This window comes from Prionailurus viverrinus, chromosome C1 (genome assembly GCF_022837055.1).
Source record: "Prionailurus viverrinus isolate Anna chromosome C1, UM_Priviv_1.0, whole genome shotgun sequence".
Lineage (NCBI taxonomy): Eukaryota > Metazoa > Chordata > Mammalia > Carnivora > Felidae > Prionailurus > Prionailurus viverrinus.
The window spans coordinates 210,783,920-210,804,255 of record NC_062568.1 but is presented as its reverse complement, the minus strand read 5'-3'; the positions used below and the strand labels follow the sequence as shown (position 1 = coordinate 210,804,255).

The 20,336-nt window shown below is 61.0% G+C and overlaps 1 protein-coding gene across 1 annotated transcript in view; it reads right to left on the bottom strand.

Moving 5' to 3' along the window:
* Positions 1-20,336, bottom strand: part of NPHP4 (nephrocystin 4) — a 110,159-nt gene that overhangs the window by 7,539 nt on the left and 82,284 nt on the right. Inside the window, exons 18-25 of the mRNA XM_047868911.1 lie at positions 18,253-18,413; positions 14,469-14,646; positions 8,235-8,360; positions 5,731-5,939; positions 1,752-1,978; positions 1,458-1,629; positions 1,077-1,172; positions 578-814 (exon numbers count right to left, since the gene is read on the bottom strand). Coding sequence (XP_047724867.1) covers positions 578-814; positions 1,077-1,172; positions 1,458-1,629; positions 1,752-1,978; positions 5,731-5,939; positions 8,235-8,360; positions 14,469-14,646; positions 18,253-18,413 — 1,406 coding nt within the window. The remainder of the gene's footprint in view (positions 1-577; positions 815-1,076; positions 1,173-1,457; positions 1,630-1,751; positions 1,979-5,730; positions 5,940-8,234; positions 8,361-14,468; positions 14,647-18,252; positions 18,414-20,336) is intronic.

The following is a 20,336-nucleotide window of genomic DNA, read 5'->3' as shown; positions in this document are numbered from 1 at the left end:
AAGGCAGGCAGCTGTGTGTGCAAACACGCTTCCCTCAGAGGCGGCAAGAGGATCCCCAGAAGTAGCCCTCCCCCGCCCCCTGCACTGACTCTACGGGACGCGGGAACGCCGCGGACGAGGGTCACGGGGCCCGTTTGACCCCCTCCCCCTGCACTGACTCTAGGGGACGCGGGAACGCCGCGGACGAGGGTCACGGGGCCCATCTGACCCCCGTGTGTGGTGGCCGCATGCTGGGACAGCTGCACTTGCAGGGCCGTGGGGTGGCACACACAAACCAAGAGCTGCAAGGTGCCAAGCGGCCAGGGAGACGCTTCCACCCCAGACGCCCACCCGGAGGCTTGTACCGGTATCGGCTGAAGCTGCCACTGCCCCGTCAGGACACGAAAGTCCACCTCTGGGGGCCCTGCCCCGCCACCACCCTCCCTGGGAGCAGGGGCAGGGAAGGGCCGAGGCCGGGACCCAGAGGCCGAGTAACAATAGAAATCATGAACACCTCACCGGGTCAGCTCAGAGGACACCTGGCTCTCACCGCAAGACCCTGCGAATGTCGGGGACCAGAGGCCTCCCGCCCCTTTACCTTGGCGTGCTTGGTCGGCGTTGCACTGCGCTTCTGGGGCGATCCGGGGTCCGTGCCCTTCTCAGAGCTCGGCTCAGCAGGGGCCTGTGAGACACCAATTGGCACCAGTGAGTCACGGGATGGGAGTCGGAGGCTGACAGGCACTGTAGAAACAGTTGTCCCCTTGGGGCCCCTGTGCACAGTGTCCTTTGCTCTCACGATAACCATCCAGGCGGCCGTTGTCACGAACCAGCCTTGCTACCCCAAAGAGGAAGCAGGAGCTGCCATGAGCCCTGCAGGCCACCAGACACGCGACCCGCTCTGCCTGAAGCCAAAGGCCTGATCTTCACTGTCCCTACGACCTCTTGTCCCAAAAGTGCACCCGAAGAGCCTGCATAGGGATCTGTGTGCCTCCGAGAGTCCCTCAGGCCCCTTTAAGTGAGGAGACCTGTCCTACAGAATTGACCTCAAAAGTCAATAAAACGGACGAACCGCGCGCCTCGCGCCCCCCCCATCACACGGGCACGTAGCGCTCACGTCCCTCGATGGAAACCCCCACGCCCACATTTCCCGCAGCAGCGCACACGCCACGGAAGACGTGGGCAAACAGCATTAACTAGAGAACACAAAGTGCTGGGAACTTTCAACCCGTTCGCTCTTCTGAGGGAAGGGGCAGTTCTGTGCCCACGCGGATAAGAGCATTCAGAGGGGACGGGCCGGCCCTTCCCGAGGCCCGCCGTGGACACGCACGCGCAGGGCCCGGTGGAGCGGGTGACACCCGAAGGCTAATCGGCCTGCAACACGGAGGGACAGGCAGAAACGGGCCACCGCTACTCAGCCTGGCGCGATTCCCCCGCATGCCTGTCCAGCCCGGCCGGCCCTGGAAGGGCGGCCTCCCCACCTGCCCCACGGAGAAGGTCTGGTATTTGAAGGGGATGTGGGCGGTCTCCCGGGGGCGCAGGAAGAGCTGCGGGGCGAGGCCGCCCCGCAGACGGAACATGTCCTCTTCCACCGGCGTGTGCAGCTTGGCCGCGTCTTTGAAGAACCTCCACTCCCGACTGTCCGAGATGATGCTAGAAGGTGGGGGAGACGCGCTGCTGAGGCAGAAACGTGCTTCCTGGCGAGTCCCCTGCCCGCCCGCTCAGAGATGGCACCGGGGACGGAGGACCCCGTCGGGGCCGCCGCTCACACGCACCTCAGCTCAGGGTTGTCCACCTCGATGGTCACCGTGTGCTGCGTGTTGTGGGGGTTCCGAAGGGCGAACTCGAAGAACTCGGCGGTGCCCAGCGTGACGTGCACGGTGTGCTTCGTGGTGATGGCCAGGCTCAGCGCGCTGGTGATGCTCTCCGCCTTCGTGCGCTCCCGATAGGCGGCAATGACCTGCAGGTCGCGTGCGTGCTGTGCGCGGACGCTCTGCTGAGCCTGCGGGGACACGGGTGCCCAACCGGGCCACAGTCCCGGCCTCACTCTCCCTCTCAAGGACTATGTGGCCACCTCCCCCCCCCCCGCCCCAAATACCAAATTTCTTCTGGGATCACCACCACCCCCCTCCTCAGCCACCTGGGTTGGATGGGACTGGCCCGCCCCAGCTCCAGAGGACAGAGAACAACGGGTCTACGCAGCACTCCAGGCTCCTCGGTGCCCTGTCGAGGTCAACCCCCGGGGAGGCAGGGTCCGCCCTGCGTGTTCCCAAGAGACCACAACCGCCCGTGAGGCCAGCTCCCCCCAGGGCCTCGAGGCTGGCGTCTGGGTGTAGTGGGGAGTTGAGTAGAAGCAGAGGTTGTCAACAAAAGAGGAAAGAACGGCCTCAGAACGAAGACGGGACAGGCTGGCTGCGCAGGTCTCCAGCGTGGCAGCAGGAGCCTACTCTGCGAGCAGGGGCCCGGATGACCTGAGCTGGGCCAGAGTCCAGACAGTGGGCACGCTGCCTCAGTGGGGCTCAGCCACAGGTCCCTCATCCACCTCCTGCCTCGATGCCCTGACTCCTTGGCCTTGGCCAAAACGGGGTGTTCTAGAGGCCAGAGGCCGGCCTGCATCTTTTGTGTGACTTACTAAGGAGTGAGGCCCGTGGAGGCTGCCCCACAAGATCTAAGACCTAGAAGGGGACCCCCACACTGGGGAGGCCCCGTGCTGAGAACCTCTGAACACCAGGGAGGCCCAGGCATCAGAGGGCAGGGCCGCTTGGACGCCTGTGGACTTCACCTCAAGAGGTAAGGACAAAATTTGGTGTAAATTATTTGGATATTGACTTTCCAACATCCTTTGCCCCCCACCCCTGGCAAGGGGAGCCTTCCATTTCTCCCTGTGGATCTAGAAACAGGAGGAGGGTTGTGTCCACACTGGAGGCTTCCCTACACGGACACCGATGATTAGCGCTTCTTCACAGAGTACGGGGCAGCTCGGCCAGACAAAATTTAGGCCGAGAAACAGAACACAGAGCGGCTTTCCAACCAAATTGAGGCAGTGCACTATTCTGACCCACTCCCAAGTTGTGGGGACAAAATCTGAACTGCCCCCCAGTGGATGGCACACAGCAGGCTCGAGGGGAGAGGCCGGGGCAGGGCACCACGACATCACTGCCTGGTTTAGCACAGACCACACGGTGAAAGGCCACAGGCGGAGTCGGCATGACCCTGCGGGTTGTGAGGAGGGCTCCTCGCCGGTCGCGCGCCCTTCCATGCATACCACAGAGGCGGCTATTACCAGGCGGCCTGGGCCTCCCTCCACCCCACTGACACGGGCGACTTCTCTGATAGAAAGTTCTGGAGTAGGAGCCAGGCAGCCACAGCCCTGCCCTCCCTTGCCTCTTCCTCTTGGGACCCGCCTGCCTGGACACAGCATCAGGTGCTCACTCTGGTCCTCGCCCGCGGTGCGGGGTGGCGGGGAGAAGGTGCCGCCGTATGGCCTTGCCCGGGAGGCTCGGGTCTGGCCTTAGCTCCATACTCTGTGGCTCGAGCACCGCGCCAAGTCTCCAGGATCCGCTTTAAGGTCACTAGAGTCATCAGTACCAGAGGTGACACTTTGGTCTCCCTCTGCCATACTCCTGACTTCTCAATTCAAGATCCAGGCGGGCAAAGGGTGAGGACACTTACCGGATCCCTCGGGTCCCAACAGGCAGCAGAGCCCCTCCCTGCATGTCCCAGTGACCAGGTCAAGGGCGAGCGCGTTACCCTGCTCTGGTTGGGCAGCTCTCCTCCGTGGCACTTGGCACAGGATGGCCACGTGAAATGGGGGTAGTGCTGCCAGACGGCTACCGTGAGGGACGATCCGGGGGCTGCGGGAGCGGGAAGAGGCGGGGGCGGGTCCCAGGGGCTGACAGCAGCAACCTAGGACCGCCTGGCAACACCAGGCTCAGAGTGCTGGGCACCTGCTCAACCACGGAACAGCCGGTCTGGAGCCCAGGCGGAGGGCCCTGGGGACCCCACTGCTGCACAGACCTGCGTGCGCTGGGCTTTGTCACTGCCACCTCAGAGGACCCCCCCACACACACACACACAAGGAGACAGCCTGCCAGCCCTCCTCCCCAGGCTCAGGGGGCGGAGAAGGGGCATTTGTGGAGAAGGCGCCCAGACCGAGGTCTTCCCGCAGCCTGGGACTCACACCCAGCACACAGCAGCTGAGGCTGACCGACGCCAGAAGGCAGGGCCGGCCACTGCCCCGGGCACCGGACACAGATGAAGGGGGGCCACCCGCAGGTGGAGGCAGTGACTGTCCCAAGCAACAGCCAGGATGCGAACACGGGGATCTGGCCTCTCTCCACGCTCTCCCACTGGCCCAAGAAGCCCCCAGGCCATCAGCATCCCTCGAGTCCGTCACGACTGCCGGGGAAGAACACCACACCCAGCGCTGTTCTCCGCCTCCCGAGGTGCAGCCTCCGGGGCCCAAGACCACCAGGCGGCATGAACCCGTCAGGCGCCAAGGACCAGGCCTGGGGCTCAGCGCCTCTGCCGTGACAGCCTCTCCAGTTCCAGCGCTCCTCGCCCAGAGGACGGTGGATGCCCTGAGCTCCTACCCTCTCTCCCGAAGACGGTTCTAGATGCAAGGGAAAGTGCCGCGTACCCGACAAGCCAAGTCACTCTCAAGATCATGAGAATTTGGTGTAACGTTTCCTCATACTTAGAAATCCAATTACTTCCAAATTCACTGCTGTATTCAGAATGAGGGCTCCGAGCTGCTGAATCTCTACCAGAACGTGTCAAATAGGAGGAGACGCTTCCCCCGCCCCCGATATAAGAAGAACGACGACACCAGCGCCGACTTTGGCAGCTGCCTCACTGAGCACGTGCAGTGCGCCAGGCCCACCGCCCTCCGGGGCAGGGCTGCTGGAGAGCCCAGGTGGCTACCGACAGAGCCAAGGGGCCTCGGAGCCACCAGGCCCCTCAGCAGCTGCCGTAGGGGAGGAGGCCCATCCAGACCCCAGCCCCGCCAGCTCACTCCGGGCCTCTCCTCTCCCACCACACTCTACATCTTGCTCGCTGAGCTGTCTGCGCCTCTCTCCCTACAGCCTCCGCCTGAGGGCGGGGAGCCCTCTTCCCCAGCTTCTGGGAGCACCAAGGGCCGAGCAGGCTTTGCCCCTGGAGAAGACACATCTCTCCAGACACCTGCCTGCCTTGATGTAGACGGTGACCCTCAAACATCTTTCTCGAGATCCCTGCGGCTTCTTGATTCCAGAAACCCTTCAGGTACAACCACCCTCCTGTCACTTTGGTGCCGCACGATTTTACACCAGGCTCTTCTTGAGATTTTTAGCCCAAAATGGGAAGTTTTCTGGTCGGGATGACCAGTTGATTTGCACTGACAGCCCAAGACACGGAAACCGTTCGCAGCTCTGACCCCAAACCTGGGGGACCCTCAGGATCCCCCACGGAGCTTCTGAAGAGCCCCGGTTCCCAGGACCCCCGGCCCGACTGGACACAGGATTTGCAGGCGTGCCGCCCAGGAATCGGCTTCTGTCAAAGCTCTCCAGGTAATTCTGGCTTGAAAACCTCCCTTGATGGCTGAGAGGGGCATCTCCCCTACATTCTACAAGTAGGATTTGGGAGGGAGAGAGAGAACCACGCGGGGGAAGAGGGGACAAAGGACAAGGCTTCTTTTGCTCACAATGACTTTGCCCCCCACCCCCTACCCTGCACGGGGACACCCCGGGGGCGGCGGGGGATGGACGAAGCCCTCACCAACATGCTGGCCCCCCAGCAGCTGAGCTCTCCTCGGGACTCCTGAAGGCGCACGGACCTCATCCGCTCCAGCTTGCGCCTGCGGACGGCGTCCCCCTCGTGGCCGGCGCCCTGGGGCCCTTTGCTCCTGCGCTGCGTGGGCACAAACAGCATGGCGGCCAACTCACAGTCCACATCAGCCAGCTTCTGTGCTTGGACCACGTTTTTTACTGCTGGAAGGTTCAAGAGGGAGCAAGAAGTTAAAGTGTAGAGTTTACGTTCTTTAAGCAGACCCGGCAACGGGCCTCCAGCCACCTCACCCAGGGAGGGAGCCCAGCGATACGGACGAAGATGGTAATCCTATAACCTGGTCTCCACGGTGTCCCTCCCTGCCTCCCTCCCTTTACTAGCCTTTCAAATGAAGGAACTGATCTTGGTCCTTACCGACAAATTAATACACTATTAGATGATTTTCCAGAGGAGAAAAAGATCAGCGTTCTAGAAGATGATGCTCCCTGGATTCTCAAGGGCTGCCGACACCCTCACCCAGGACATCCACCACTCTGCGCTCTCAGGTCCTCAGACCCACCTGTGAGCTCCCATCAGGAATCAGGGGCTCTGAGGAGTTGCCCACTTGGACTGAAGCCCCAGGCGGCTCAGGAGTGGGTGGGGCTCAGACCAGACCCGGCTCTAGAGCTCATGCCCTTGACTCTGCACCTGGCTGCCTCTAGACAGCCAGGCCCCCAGGGCATCGACTCCTTTGGGGGCCTCTGCTCAAACCACGGATGTACACGAAAGCCATGTTCGCAGACAAATGGAAGCCAAAATAGGCCAGGCACCAGCAGGAGCCTGAGGGTGCTGCACTCCCTCAGGTGACAAAGCCAACACGTGGCTCACACCAGGTCACAAGCTGACACACGAGGTTCCCGGACCACCACTCAGCTGGCGCAGGTGGGCAGATGAGAAGGAGCACCCAGCTTAGGACTGGGCCCTCCCTGACTCCTGGGACCAGCAGACCCCACGGGAAGTGAGTGTCTATTTTAAAGGTGTTTAGCTGCTTTTCAGACGCCATGAGTTGGTTTAGACTAGTAAAATGTCCACCCCCAAACAATGTTTCTCACATCTGCGGTACAGGCATGTGCGGGGGGCGACCCCACCCGGGCAGGGTTGGAGCGGCCTGAGGCCCACAGTCCCAAGGGGAGGAAACGGGCAAGAGACAAGCAAGGCTGGGGGTTAATCCACGGGCTCACGTGTCAGACTGCGTCACCCAGTCCCAAAGAAACCAGAAATGGGATTCCAGCACTGCAGAGAGCCTAGAAGCACTTCCTCAAACTCTGCACAACGTCCCGCTTCCCGAGCCTTGCCCGGTGGGGGAAGACAGGCTGTCCGATGAAGCGCCCCGTCCTCTGGCTTTGATCAAACAGGCCCCGGGTCGGGAACCAATGACTCCAGAGACTCTCAATTCGCTCAACAAACCCTCACCGGTCACAGCTGCCTGCGTTGTCTGGCAGAGCCCCTGACCTGCTGGGTCCCGAGGCCGTGCCTTTCACACATACTCCTAGCCTGTTCTTGGACCGGCCAGGGATGGAGAAATACCAGCCCCTAAGTGGGAAGTCTGGATCCCCACCCAAGTTCACCACCCTTACCCACTCAACGGGCCACATCACAAGACCTCCTCTGCCTCGGTTTCTTCAACACTACAACCAGGAAGCCTGGAACGCCTCTCCGCCTGACTGGATCACAGCTCTCAGACCCCTCTGAGCATCTGGAGCCCTGGGGCCCCTCTCCCAGGAGAGCGTACGAACACCCACGAAGTCTTGGCTGGAGTTTCAGGGAGCTCGTGGGGTCCCGGAGGCCTCGAGGAGCGGGGGCAAGGGTTCAAGGCCAACAGCATCAGAGGACCGTCCACACGGGAAGCGCAGGGCAGTTGTGGATCCACACCCGGTGGCCTGCAGCATGGGGACACTGCCCGGAGGGCGCACCCCGCTTTTCGTCCCACCGACACCTACTTTGCTTCCAGGTCTGCGGGTTATCTAAGGGGACGGAAACCCCTGGACGCTCCCTGCTATGAACAACATTCTCAGCAAGTGCAGCCTTACTCCCAGGCTCCGTAATGCTTTATTCCTCTCCCCGCCGTGGGGTTTTCAAATTTGCTTTTTAAAACTCAGTCTCCGTGCATCCTGACCTTTTCTTCGTTTCCTCTTCCCCTGCAGATGGGCAGCTATCCAAAAACACATGCTACTCGCAGGATTGGAATCTGTCTACAGAACAGCGCAGAGAGCCTCCACAGAGCACGGTCTCCAGCGTGCTGGGTGCTGGGGCGGCCTGCCGGCCACTCAGGCAGGCGCTGAGCTGGACACGACGGCCACGGCGCTGCCCCAGATCCAGAGGGCCGGCAAAGCCCCACCCGGGCCCACACGTGCACCTGCGTGCATGCGCGCACACACACAGCCCTCACTCCACCCCACCCCCACACCAATCTCACATGCAAGTGACCCAGCTGCCCCCGCCCACTCCCCACTCACGTCTCGGCGCCCCGCGCCTGAGCAGGCTGCCTCCCTCGAAGTGGCCGGTTCTGTCATTTGAGATGACCCGTGACCTGGAGGGTGGCAACATGCTGGAATCCCTTCCTCTCTGCTCACACACGTGACCTAAATGAAGTAAGTCATACAGAGAAAGACAGATACCATGTTTTCACTCCTACGTGGATCCTGAGAAACTTCAGAGAAGACCATGGGGGAGGGGAAGGGGGAAAAAAAGTTAGAGAGGGAGGGAGCCAAACCATAAGAGCCTCTTGAGGACTGAGAACAAACTAAGGGTAGATGGGGGGTGGGGGAAAGGGGAAAGTGGGTGATGGGCATGGAGGAGGGCACCTGCTGGGATGAACACCGGGTGTTGTATGGAAACCAATTTGACAATAAATTTCATAAAAAAAAAAAAAAAAAAAAAAAAAAAAAAAAAAAAACCAGCATAAGGTATTAACACTGAAAAGGAGTCTGATGAGACACATCAATATACCCTGCAGGAAGTTCTGGTTTGCAAAGGGCTGTCCGCACCCCCAGCCTGCTAACACCCCAAAATGGCACGCTGGGTCCCGAATCTGCTTGGTGGTCAAGACGCGTCTGCTTCCCCACAGCGAGCTCAAGCTGCAGGTACTCAGGGCGCCTGCTCAGACTCAGGTCGTGATCTCCCCAGCGGCCTCGTGATGTGGGACGGCTGTCACACCCCGGCGCCAGCCTTTCCGATGTCACCCTGCTCAAGGAAGGCCTCTGTGCACGTCCACAAAACCCTGACAACACGCTGAAGGTAAAAGAGCCTCCACAAGCTAGAATCTTCTGGAGCTGTTCCCATAAAGAAGCCTCAGACAGAAGCATGAGCTTCAGAGGGATGGGGCACGAGCCCAGAGGCACAGGGCACCGCACAACTGCCCAGGCTGCTAATGGGCCGATGTCTGCGAGGCCCGGGGACAAGGAGTGTTTGCCTGCAGAAACATCTCTCCCGGGAGGGAGGACGGAGCCTCGGTGCCCGGACACGACTCCCACTGCAAGGAGGCAGAGCACAGCTGATGACGTCAGATTTCCAATGAAACACTCGTGCGGCTGGCTTCCCTGAATCCCACTGGCCGGGGCGGAACACCTGCAGGTGTGGGGCGTCCTGGCGATCTCTCTGGGAGTACCCCCTCCCCGCCTCCACTCTGCCCAGGGGAGGACAGGACAGAGTGGCTTCCCGGCTCCACTCTGCCCTCCTCTGCCTCTGTTCTGCCAGAGGCGGCCGCTCTCAAGGGCGAGCCCGGCGCCGGGCACACGAGCACACCCGTGACCACGGTGTGAGCAGGTCCTCAGCAGTGGTGACAAAAGTGACATTTTCATCTCCAGCTGCCTGACAGAGGGTCTCCCTCTCGACGGGTTCGGAGCTGAGGTTGGGGAGGAAACGCCTGTCCTTCAAGGCAGGTCATGTGGTCTCTGCCGGCCACCAATGGGGCCACTGCTGCAGCCGCCCCTGCAGACCCCAGGGATTAGCAGCTGGACCCTGCAAGCGCAGCCGGGGACCCCAAAGATGTGGGTGTGACAGCAGACCACTCTCAGGAGGCCAGCAAGGACAAAGGCTCTAACTTGGGCGTGGGGGAAAACGCTCGATTCAAAAATGACAGATCACCAGCTCTGGCCAAATCAAGGAGTGACTCACTCGGGGTGGTTGAGAGGCCGGCAATAAACGGTAAGCAGGGTCCTCCCCTCTGGGGACTTTCGTCCTTCTCGTTTGCAAATTCCTCAGTCGTCTTGAGCGCCTTCTGAGCATCCCAAACCAGACTGGCCTTCCCCCCAGCCTTCTTGCGACAGGAGCTGCTCCTGGTCATCCGCCCTACTGCCCACAGGTGCTCACAGCTCCACAAGCAGCCCCGGCAGGTGTGTGTGACGCGTCCGCGGCCTCCCACGCCCCGTCAGGGAGACCACCGCCTGGGGCAGGGGCGGAGCCTCCTCTGACACAGCACCTCACCTCAGGCCTGGGGAGCAAGGGGTCAAGCCACTTGCCCACAGCAGGCAGAGAGCAGTCCCCGAGCCCAGGCGTCGCCTGCCGGGTGCACGCCAAGTCACTGTGACACGCCGGACAGCAGGACTGCCTCCTCTGCAGCAGGCCCCTCACTCGTCCGGCCACTAAGGCGGCCGCTAAGGTGACAATCCCACCTGTGCCGGCCCTGTGTCCTGAGAACGCGCTTCTGGAGCCCCGAATGTTCTCCATCTCTGCTCTGCTGGGAAGCTGAGAACTTGCCCACAGGGGTCCACCCACCGCCCACCCTCTGTGACAGAAGCTGTGAGTCTCCTGCCAAACACACTCCTCTCATCTCCCGGGGGTCTGTTTACCCCAGTGTCACAGGCTTGTGATGCTTGTCCCCAAGAACAGAACCTGGTGTCAACATCCCTTTGCTGGGATCGGCGGCTGCTGACGCCTCAGGGCTGCTTTGTCCCCTCAAGTCCAAGAGGAACAGAAGTCGAGGCAAGACGGGCCCCCCGCTTGCTCTCCACCCGTTCGTGAATCTCTCACCACCAGGCCAGGTCACCATGGCCAGTGCTGGTCGAACACCCCCACAAGGCAGAACCAGCAGTGTCCCCAAGAAGCCCCGGGGCCCCTAGGGGGACAGATGGGCAGGGACACACAGCCTGGTCAAGCAGGGCCAAGCTCCTGCTCCCAGGAGCACAAGCCCCAAGTCTGACCCTCAACGCCCTGGTGCCAGCCAGCCACAGGTGCCCAGTTCCTGCCGCCAGCTGGGGCTCCTGGCTCGCAGCGCGGTTTCTTCCTGGTGAGGAGGGCGGCGTGGGGCCAGAGGGTCTCGCAAGCTCCCCACCCCACCCCGAGGACCCGCTCTGTCAGTCACCTGGCAGTGGATTCACGCCACTCCTGAGCGAAGCTGGGAACCGTCTGTGACCCTCCCTGAAGCACAGGCCAGGCGGCCTTCACCGCAGTCTTGCTGAAACGCGCAGACTGGTGACAGCTCCACTGGGAGGGACGCACGGAAACCCGGGGAGCACACGCAGGGCGGGGTCTGGTGCAGACAGCTCGCGGGGGCGGCCGGCGTCCTTGGAGCCCCGCCTCTCAGGAGGAGGGACGACGGTCACCAGAGCGTGCGGTCACCAGAGTGTGCCAGAGTGTGCGGGCGGGACCAGCAGGACCACGTGATCACCTCCGGACGGACAAGGGCCTTCCCTGAGCTCCACCATTTCCTCTGACGGTATCTGTGCTCACATCGGTGATTCATTCGGAAGCGGGAAAACAAACCGGATAAGATGAACGTACACATGCTTCCTCAAGGCCCGGACGCAGCGAAGACACAGGCCTCCTCCGGGCACGGTCCGCGATCTCAAACTGCTGCGGGTTTTCTTTCCCTTCAGGGAGACTGGGTTAAGCTGCGGACCCACATGTTTGCTGTGGGAGCAGAAACGGCCTCCAGGCGGGCAGGGCTCCCGACGCGGCGGCCGCAGAGCATGTCACCGCTGTCCGGCCCCAAATCCAGGCTCTCTGTCAGAGCGCACACCACCTGGTCCTCCTTCAGCCCTAACAACCCGGGGATCCACCCACGGGGCTGGGGATCGGGGCAGCCCCTCACTCTCCCGGGGTGCCCCCAGGAAGGGCTGCAGACACAAGTGATAACTGAGCTTCCCGATGAGCCACAGCCACACCCACACCGCACAGCCAGGACCGCTGGGACGGGACAGCATGGCTCTCGCGATCCCTACGTGACCCACGATCACCGAGAGACACGGCAAACGAGGCCACAGAGACCATCACGGAGCCCATCGGAGCCGAGAGGCCGCCGGCAGGAGCACCACCCCCACCACGGGAAGGTTCACGGGAGGCCTGGGCGCGGAACGGGCCCCTCGTCCCGTGGCCTCGCGCTTCACCCCACGCACTGGGAATGCAGAGCCACGGAGCATCATCCGGGAGAGGCCAAGCAGGCACTGTGACACCGGCAATGACCCCGCTCCCGTCTCCCGGAGGCTCACACGGCCCTCATCCGATCTGCAGGCCTGTGCCTGCAGCTCGGCGCAGAACAATCGGTTTTATAAAGAAACAAAAGCTACGACACCTCTTTGTTTTATCCGAAAAATGCAAAATTTACACAGGCAACCACAGCGCGGCCGCACGGACACAAATGTGCTGCTCGGCATCTGTCCTTTGTCAGCCCCCCTCTGCGTCCTCGCCCCGGCCTCGCGGCAGCGTCTCCAGCTCTCTCCCCTCAGGCGCTATCGCTCTCTTGCAGGCAAAGTATGGAAATGACAATTTAAGATAACATATAATGGAGCTAATCTTTCTTCTGAAGATAAGATTTAAAACCCGGAGTCACTGCACATTTGTGGGCTGGTGAATAAATATAAAAATAACCAACGCAATCTCAGAAACAGAGTGCCTCTCGCAGCTCCCTCGCTCGTGTGAGCTTCTGAATGATGTCTGCTTCTCACATGAGGCTCATTTATTTCTCCAGAACCTAATTGAGTTTTGCTGTTTCCATATTGTCTGTTTTCAAGGCTGCCTCGGATCCTACATTTGTAAACAAGCAGGCAGAAACCTCCAACCTGACTTAATGAGCTGTGCCCTCCTCCTGCTGCGGCCGCCCCAGCCTGCCCGCCTCTGCACCGCCCACACGGCCGGATGGGGCCCATGGGGCTCCAGGCTTTAAAGTCGGGCTGGGCTTTGAGGAATGGAAAATTCCCCAATAAAACGAGAGAGGTTTGAGTCCCATCTAGATAGACACGGCTCCGGAAACCTCAAATGGCTTGCTTCCATCCTGCTTGCCATTTCACCCCAAAAACCCCAACCCTTCCACAGGCCCCTCAAGGGAGACTGCATGGGCTTGCCCTCTGGCCCCACAGGCCTCACTCCGGCCCTCTTCCCTGCGGGGGGCACAGGTAGGCGTGCCCGGCCCAACGTCCTGTCCATCAGGGCCTTGGTGGAGCCTCCAGAACGTCCAGGCGGGACCACCGTAGCCCTGCCCAGCACAGCCCAGCGCCCTGCTACCCACACGAGGACGGAGGAGCATCCGGGCTGCGCTCAGGGTCTCTGGGGAGCAACCCTCGGGACACCGTCAGAAGAAGGTCGGGGCGCTAGGCTCTAAAGAAGTGTGTTTCTCTGTTCCTTCATCCCCAAGCTGCATGGAGGTCGAGGAACACTTCTTGCCTCTCTCGTGATGAGGTAATTCTACGGGCTGATGCTCTAGATGAAAATCTCCCCTGAAACCAGGCATTTCATCTCTGTGACAGGGATGCCCCATAGACAGCACCAAGAAACAAAACGTGGCCAAGGCTGAGATGATCAGAAATCGGGAACACCAGGGGTGCCTGGGGGGCTCAGTCGGTTGAGCGTCTGACTCCAGCTCAGGTCATGATCTCATGGCTCAGGAGTCTGAGCCCCGTGTCAGGCTCTCTGCTGTCAGCACAGAGCCCACTTTGGAACCTCTGTCCCCCTCTCTCTGCCCCTCCCCCGCTCACATATGCACGCACGTGCTCTCTCTTAAAAATAAATAAACGTTTAAAAAAATAGGTTTAAAAGAAAAGAAATCAGGAACACCAAACAACTGGTGCCAGGACAGGCTCGGGGGTCAAGAGCAGACCTAGTGGTTGAGGACAGGCTCAGGGGTCAAGGACAGATGCCCAGTAATCAAGGACATATTCCCAGTGGTCAAGGTCAGGTGTCCAGTGGTCAGGGACAGGTGCCCAGTGGTAAAGACAGAAGTCCAGTGGTCAGGAACAGATGATCATGGTCAAGGGTAGATGCCCGGTGGTCAAGGACAGATGCTCATGGTCAGGGACAGATGTCCAGTGGTCAGAGACAGATATCCAGTGGTCAGGGACAGATGTCCAGTGGTCAAGGATAGATGGTCAGTCGTCAAGGACAGATGCTCATGGTCAAGGACAGGTGCTCAGTGGTCAAGGACAGATACTCACGGTCAAGGACAGAGGCTCATGGTCAAGGACAGAGGCTCATGGTCAAGGACAGAGGCTCATGGTCAAGGACAGGTGCTCAGTGGTCAAGGACAGATACGCACAGTCAAGGACAGAGGCTCATGGTCAGATGCTCAGTGAGTAGTCAAGGACAAATGCCCAGGGGTTGAGGGCAGACTCAGTGGTCAGACGTGAGAGATTTTCTCAATTCCTACTGATTACGTGATGCCCACGATACGGCCACGAGGGAGCTCACGCACCAGCTGGGAAAATGAGCGTCCACCCGGGAGACAGCACAAGGCCAGGCAAAGCTACGGGGCCTCTTACCTATGTTGGCCAGGGTCAGGTGTAGCCAGCCCTTCACCACCGCGTAGACGCCGATGGGCTGGATGCTGCCAAGCCTGGTCACATCCCCACTCACCACCACGTCCTGTTCATATTCGGTCGCCACGACCTCGAGCTCGTGCGAGACCTGCACGGCCGGCCGCCCCTGGCGAAGGAGATGCTGCAGAGAAAGCGGCAGTCAGAGGGCGGCCAAGGCAGAGCTCACCTGCTGAAAACCTAAGTCCTCTCGGGTTTTCCCGCAAATTCTTTAATAAAGTGCACCCGATTCACCAAGTAAACGCCACGGATTCACAAACAGGCCTGGCAGCCACCCTCCTGGAGCCCCCCCTTCTGTGGGAAGAACGATGGAAAATGAGCAACGGAACAAGGCTGGGGACATGGAGCGGACCCCGTCCCCGGCGAGAGCTTCAGGAAGGAGGTGTAAACCAGGCAGGGAAGGCTGGAGGCACAGCAGGCCCAGAACACAGAGTACAGACCTCCACACACAGCCGGGGCTGGGAACATCGCACGTCAGAGGTGGCGGGTGGGAGCAGGGTCACAGGGTGGCTGAGGCCCGACTGTGAGGGTCCACACCAGGACCGGGCTGGTGAGACCCAGCACCAGGACCTTCCTGACCCGGTTCCCTCTGCCAACCCAGCTCACCCCTCGGTGCTCTGCCTGAGCCTAAGCACCAGTGAGGCCCTCAGGGGGATGGTGGGACCACAGCCACCCCCAGGCCCAGCTGGGCCTCGGAGGCCGTGGAAAAGTCACCTGCCCTCTCAACTAGTGCTTCTCACACACAAACAGGCGCGTGGGACCAGACGAAGGTCCCAGCTTTTGGAATTCTTCTGTGTCTACAGCACCAGGCGTGACCGGCTCTGGGAGCAGAGGTGTCCAAAATGACCCCTTCTTAGTGGGTCTGGCGGCTTCCAGGTGCTTCAGACCCTGCCTGTTTAGCAGTGCGGGTCCACAGAGCCCCACATAACCACACACACGTTCTCCAGGACCCCCCTGGAGAACGGCCAACCGATCTCCGTTGCAGGAAGCCACCCTGCCACACCGGGAAGCAGAAGTGCCAAAAACCCAAAATAAAACAAAACAAAAAACAAGAGCTATCACTTCTCACTCTGAGATTGGAAAGACAGTCTTTAAGCCAACACCCTTAAAGGTGGGTGTATGGGACCAGCAGGCGCCCTCGTCCTCATCCAGGAGGAGCGGCCCCACCAGGCTCCCGGGCGGCACGCCCGGCTGGCCCTGCAGGCCAAGGCTTTCGCACATGCACACCTCTGACTCAGAAGCACGCTTCTGGCAAGTTCTCATCTGTGGACAGCCGAGCGTAAGGGCAAGGAGCACGAGTTCCGAGTCAGAACTGCGCGAAAAGCCTGGCGCTGCTCTCGCCGGTGTGACCCGGGGCCTCGGTTTCTCAGCCGGACATGAGGATAACGCAGCGTGAGCTCAGGGCCGGGTGGGGACGCAGTCAGTGAAGCACGGGAGCCACTGTCACCATCACCCTAACTACATGGTCGTATTCTCAGGAACTGAAGATGCGGCCTGCACTGTCGCTGGCTCGCTGGCTCCAAGGGACAGTACCCGCCCGACACCAGCAGCAGGTGAGGGCAGCCACGCCCACGCCTTGCAGAGCACCCCTCCCGCAGGCCCAGCTCCTAACTAGCTCAGCATCTCGGAATCCAGGGGATTCTCTCCTCTCAGCCACAACTTTTAAAGACTTTATTTTTAAAAAGTAAAATTTAACTTGAATTTACCCAAGTAAGTGTCAATAATCACGACAGCGTTTGTTTAAGAGGCTATTCCTAGAGGACAAGAGAAAATAACTTCCTCTCCAGGTGACGGCACCCAGGGACATAGGGCTCAGCTGGGGATGAGGTAAGAGCCACAGTGGGGCCCAAATCCACAGGGGCTCCTCTCTGCCCCTCCAGCGCGGCCCCAGTACTGCCATGAGTATTCCTCCCCACATTCGTCCACTCCCTCCTTCCTCCTTCCCCATTCCCTCACCCCTCCCTCTTCCCTGCATTCATCTCTCCACTCACCATTCCCTCCTCCCTCCATTCCTCATCCCTCCTCCCTCCACTCTTCCTCCCTCCTCCCCTACTCCCTCCTTCCCTCAAGCCTCCTCCTTTCCTCCCTCCTCCCCCAACTCCTCATCCCTCCTCCCTTCCCTTATCCCTCTACCCCCTGCTCCGTCCTCCCCCCACTCCATTCTCCCTCTTCCCCCACTCCCTCACCCCTCCTCTCTCCATCCATTCTCCACCCTTCTTCCCTCCCCCCTCACTCCGTCTTCCTCCTCCCCTCCGCCCACTCCCCTCCTCCCATTCCCTCCTCCCTGCCTCCACTCCCTCCTCCCTCCATCCATTCCCCCACCCCTCTTCCCTCCTCCCTCACTCCGTCTTCCTCCTCCCCTCCTCCCACTCCCCTCCTCCCATTCCCTCCTCTCTTCCTCCACTCCCTCCTCCCTCCATCCATTCCCCCACCCCTCTTCCCTCCTCCCTCACTCCCTCCTCCTCCTCCCCTCCTCCCACTTCCTTCCTCCCCCATCCATCCCCTCACCCCTCTTCCCTCCTCCCCCTACTTCCTCATCCCTCCTCCCATCCTCATTCCTCACCCCTCCTCCCCTCTTCCCCCATTGCTCCCTCCGTTTGCTCATTCTCAGCCACACAGCTCCATGCCTACTGTGGGTCACGACTGTGCTGGAGATGGGGTAACCATCCCAAGCCCACCCTCCAGGACATCACCAGCCAGTGTGGGAAACACACAGTGGCCACGATGATCCTTTGGGGCCGCACCGGACAATGACCCAGGAAGGCCCAAGGGACCAGAGTGAGGACCGAGTGAGGACCGAGAACATGAGCTGACACCTGCGAGTGCGCGCTGTGGGCAACCCTGTTCCCCTGGGGGCAGAGATGGACACCGAGGCGGGTGGAGGGGGGACGCAGCCCCGTCAGCCCTTAGGAGGAGGAGGGGGAGCGTGGCGTCAGGGGAGCCACGCACATAGCCAGGGGCACCACGGGATGGCAGCCGTGAGCTCGTCGCAGTGAGGGCCACCCAGCAGCAAGGAGTGACTGGGCTGCTGCAGGGGCAGGGCTCACAGTGGGGGGTGGGGGGGAACCGAGGGCCCCCGAGGCTGAATCTGGAAGGAAGTCAGCTAGTGGGTGACTCTCAGAGCCAGGGGGGCTGCAGCTGTGGAAACGTGTCCTCTCGCACCTCCATGCCACCGCGGGGACGTCGTGTCCTCAGTCCCTGGCCCAGGAGCACAGTGCAACTATGCTGACCCTCTGGGGGCAACTCTGGGGAAGAGCCTTAAATTCACCCATGGACACAGGTCTTAGTATACGAGGAGGAGGGAAAGCTTAGAGACAGAATCAGGTTCCATTACAGTGAGGAAAGCACGACTCGAGTAACCGAGAGCAGGCACCAGGTGATCTTGGCACACTCCACTTGGTGCCCCAGCTCCTACCTCCGGGCTGAAGGGGGGACTCCCGCAGTCCAGGCCGCTGCCCACGGGGAAGGCGCATCCTCACGTCGAGGGGGCGGGAGGTGACCTAACCAGGGGTCAGTTTTGGGGGGAGTGGACCGATGGCTGAGAAAATAGAACCTGGTGTTGCACAGCTGAGACCCCGTGAAAACCTTCTCCTTGGGGCGGGACAGGATTTGTGAACAAAGAAGTCAGACCCCGGTCCCGCACCGCACTGGATGATGACCACCGAGCGGGCGGAGCCTCCCAGAAGGGCCACCCCACCCGGGCCGGGCTCGGCCTGCAGAGCGCAGCCACCTTCATCGGGACGGCTGCAGATCCAACGAGGAGCAGAGAGTCTCCATCCCAGACGTCCACCTGGAGGGCCTGCGCGGCCAGGTAGTGGCTGAACCGACTCTGCTCTCCGGGCCTCAGGAATCCAGGCTCCGCCAGGAACTTGAGCTGAAAGCCAGGAGAGCCTGTGCAAAGAGGCCCGAAATGAGTCCACAGGTAATTAGAGCCATGTATCATCTTCACACTTTGAAGAGATTTCTGCTCTGGTCACGATCACTAATTTCTGCTTCCGTCGTAACTGCAGTTTAATAAACACATTAATCAAAAACGTCATAAAATATCCAAATTTATAAAACAAAGAGTCGTGTCTGGAAGTCTGCATTTCTTCCCAATACATACAATGAGCTCCTCCCAAAACACGATTTAGGGTTTTCACCGAACCCTCGTGGAACAGTCCCTCCCGAACGGGGACAGGCGTCCCGGTGGGGCTGGGGGGGGAGGCCGTGATTCCGTGTGCAGAGTTTAAGGAGCATCACAGTCCGTGGTCTGCGTCTGCTTGTCAGAGCGGGGCCGGCAGACAGCCGTGGGAGCTCGCGCTGAGGTCGAGCTGAGCACACGGGGCTCGCGAGGCCCAGCCTCCGCCCCAGCACGGGGCCTTCTCGGGGCTGTCCCGGCCGCCAGGCTTATTACTGACAAGGGAGCAGACGGCAGCCCAGGCCTTCAGCCTCTCGAAGCGGCAACACCATCCGTTCTACGTCGGCAGAGACAGCGAGCTGCAGCGCCGGGGAACACGCTCACGGAGCCCCTGGTGAGCCCAGTACTAAGTCTCAGGAGGAAGGGCCACGTGTTTACTCAGCAGGGGGAACGGGTTCCAGGGTCCTCTCCCCACCCCAGGGGGGCCCACACAGTAACGCCCCGTCTGCTCTCAGGACCAGGACAGTGCTCCCTGTGGAAGGAGGGAAGCCGGTCGGGACAGGACACAGCACTGGGGGCTGAGAGCTGTTGGGGGCGGAGGGCCTCGCACGGGCCCAAGGGATACAGAGCCAGGACCAGCTGCCAACGGCCTGGCACCGGCCACAGCGAGGGAGGTGACAGGGGCACCTCCTGGAGCGGGGGAGCAGTTAGGAGTCAGGACAAAGGCTCAGGGAGGGCTGGCCATGACACCGTGCAGGCCAGTCCCGAGCATCACATCTCCAGTGACCAGACGGAATCACAGGCTGAATGGAGGCCAAGGACACCCACCACCCCTGCCCCAGTGCCACCAGCCAGCTGAGACATCCGGTGCTCTCTGGATACCCCTCCATAATGGGTGGCTCCTCAGAGGCATGGTGGACACTGGAACAAAGACCTGTGACCAGCCCAGCCCCAGCTCAAGGCACCGATGCCACAGCTCCACCTGCCAGGTGCACCTGCGCTGCGGAGAAGGAACAGCTCAGGCACCGGCTTCCACGCCGGTCCGACTTCTGACTCAAAGAGGCAGAACAGATCTGAACCCTGTGGCCCAACTTCCCAAACGACACCCATAGACACCTGGCCCTGGGGGCTCCATGCTCCACCCCAGGGTCCCCCAGGCCCAGACTCTCCACCCGGGTTCTACTTGCTCGCCAATGTCCCCGCTGGACCCTCGACGCTCCTTCCCAGCCTGCGAGGCTGGCTCCTTCCCCCTCCCCATCGCTACCTCCTATCAGCTGCCCGGTCTTCTTGATGCAACATAATAACTGGGGCCCCCCCACCACGCACCAAACATCGAGTGGGGATCACACGGGAGAAGAGGACAAACGGGTCCCAGACTGATGGAGCTCACAGTCTCAGGACAACACACTGAGTCCAGAGCTGATGGTGTGCTGAGCACCTGGAGGAGGCCTGTGGGGCTGTGGGGGCCCTCCTGGTCTGGGCCCGGCCTCAGGGCTCTCATGCGGGAGCCGCCCAGTTCCCCCGCCCCCCGCAGGCTTGGGTCCCTTCACTCTGTCCAGCTCAAACGACCGGCTCCTCGGCGGCCTCCCCTGAGGCCTCCGCTCCCTCTGGTCCATCCCACATCACTGCCACAGCATCCACAAAGAGAGCCCTGTGCCATCTCCACCACCCTCAGAAGTCTGCGATGCTGCTGA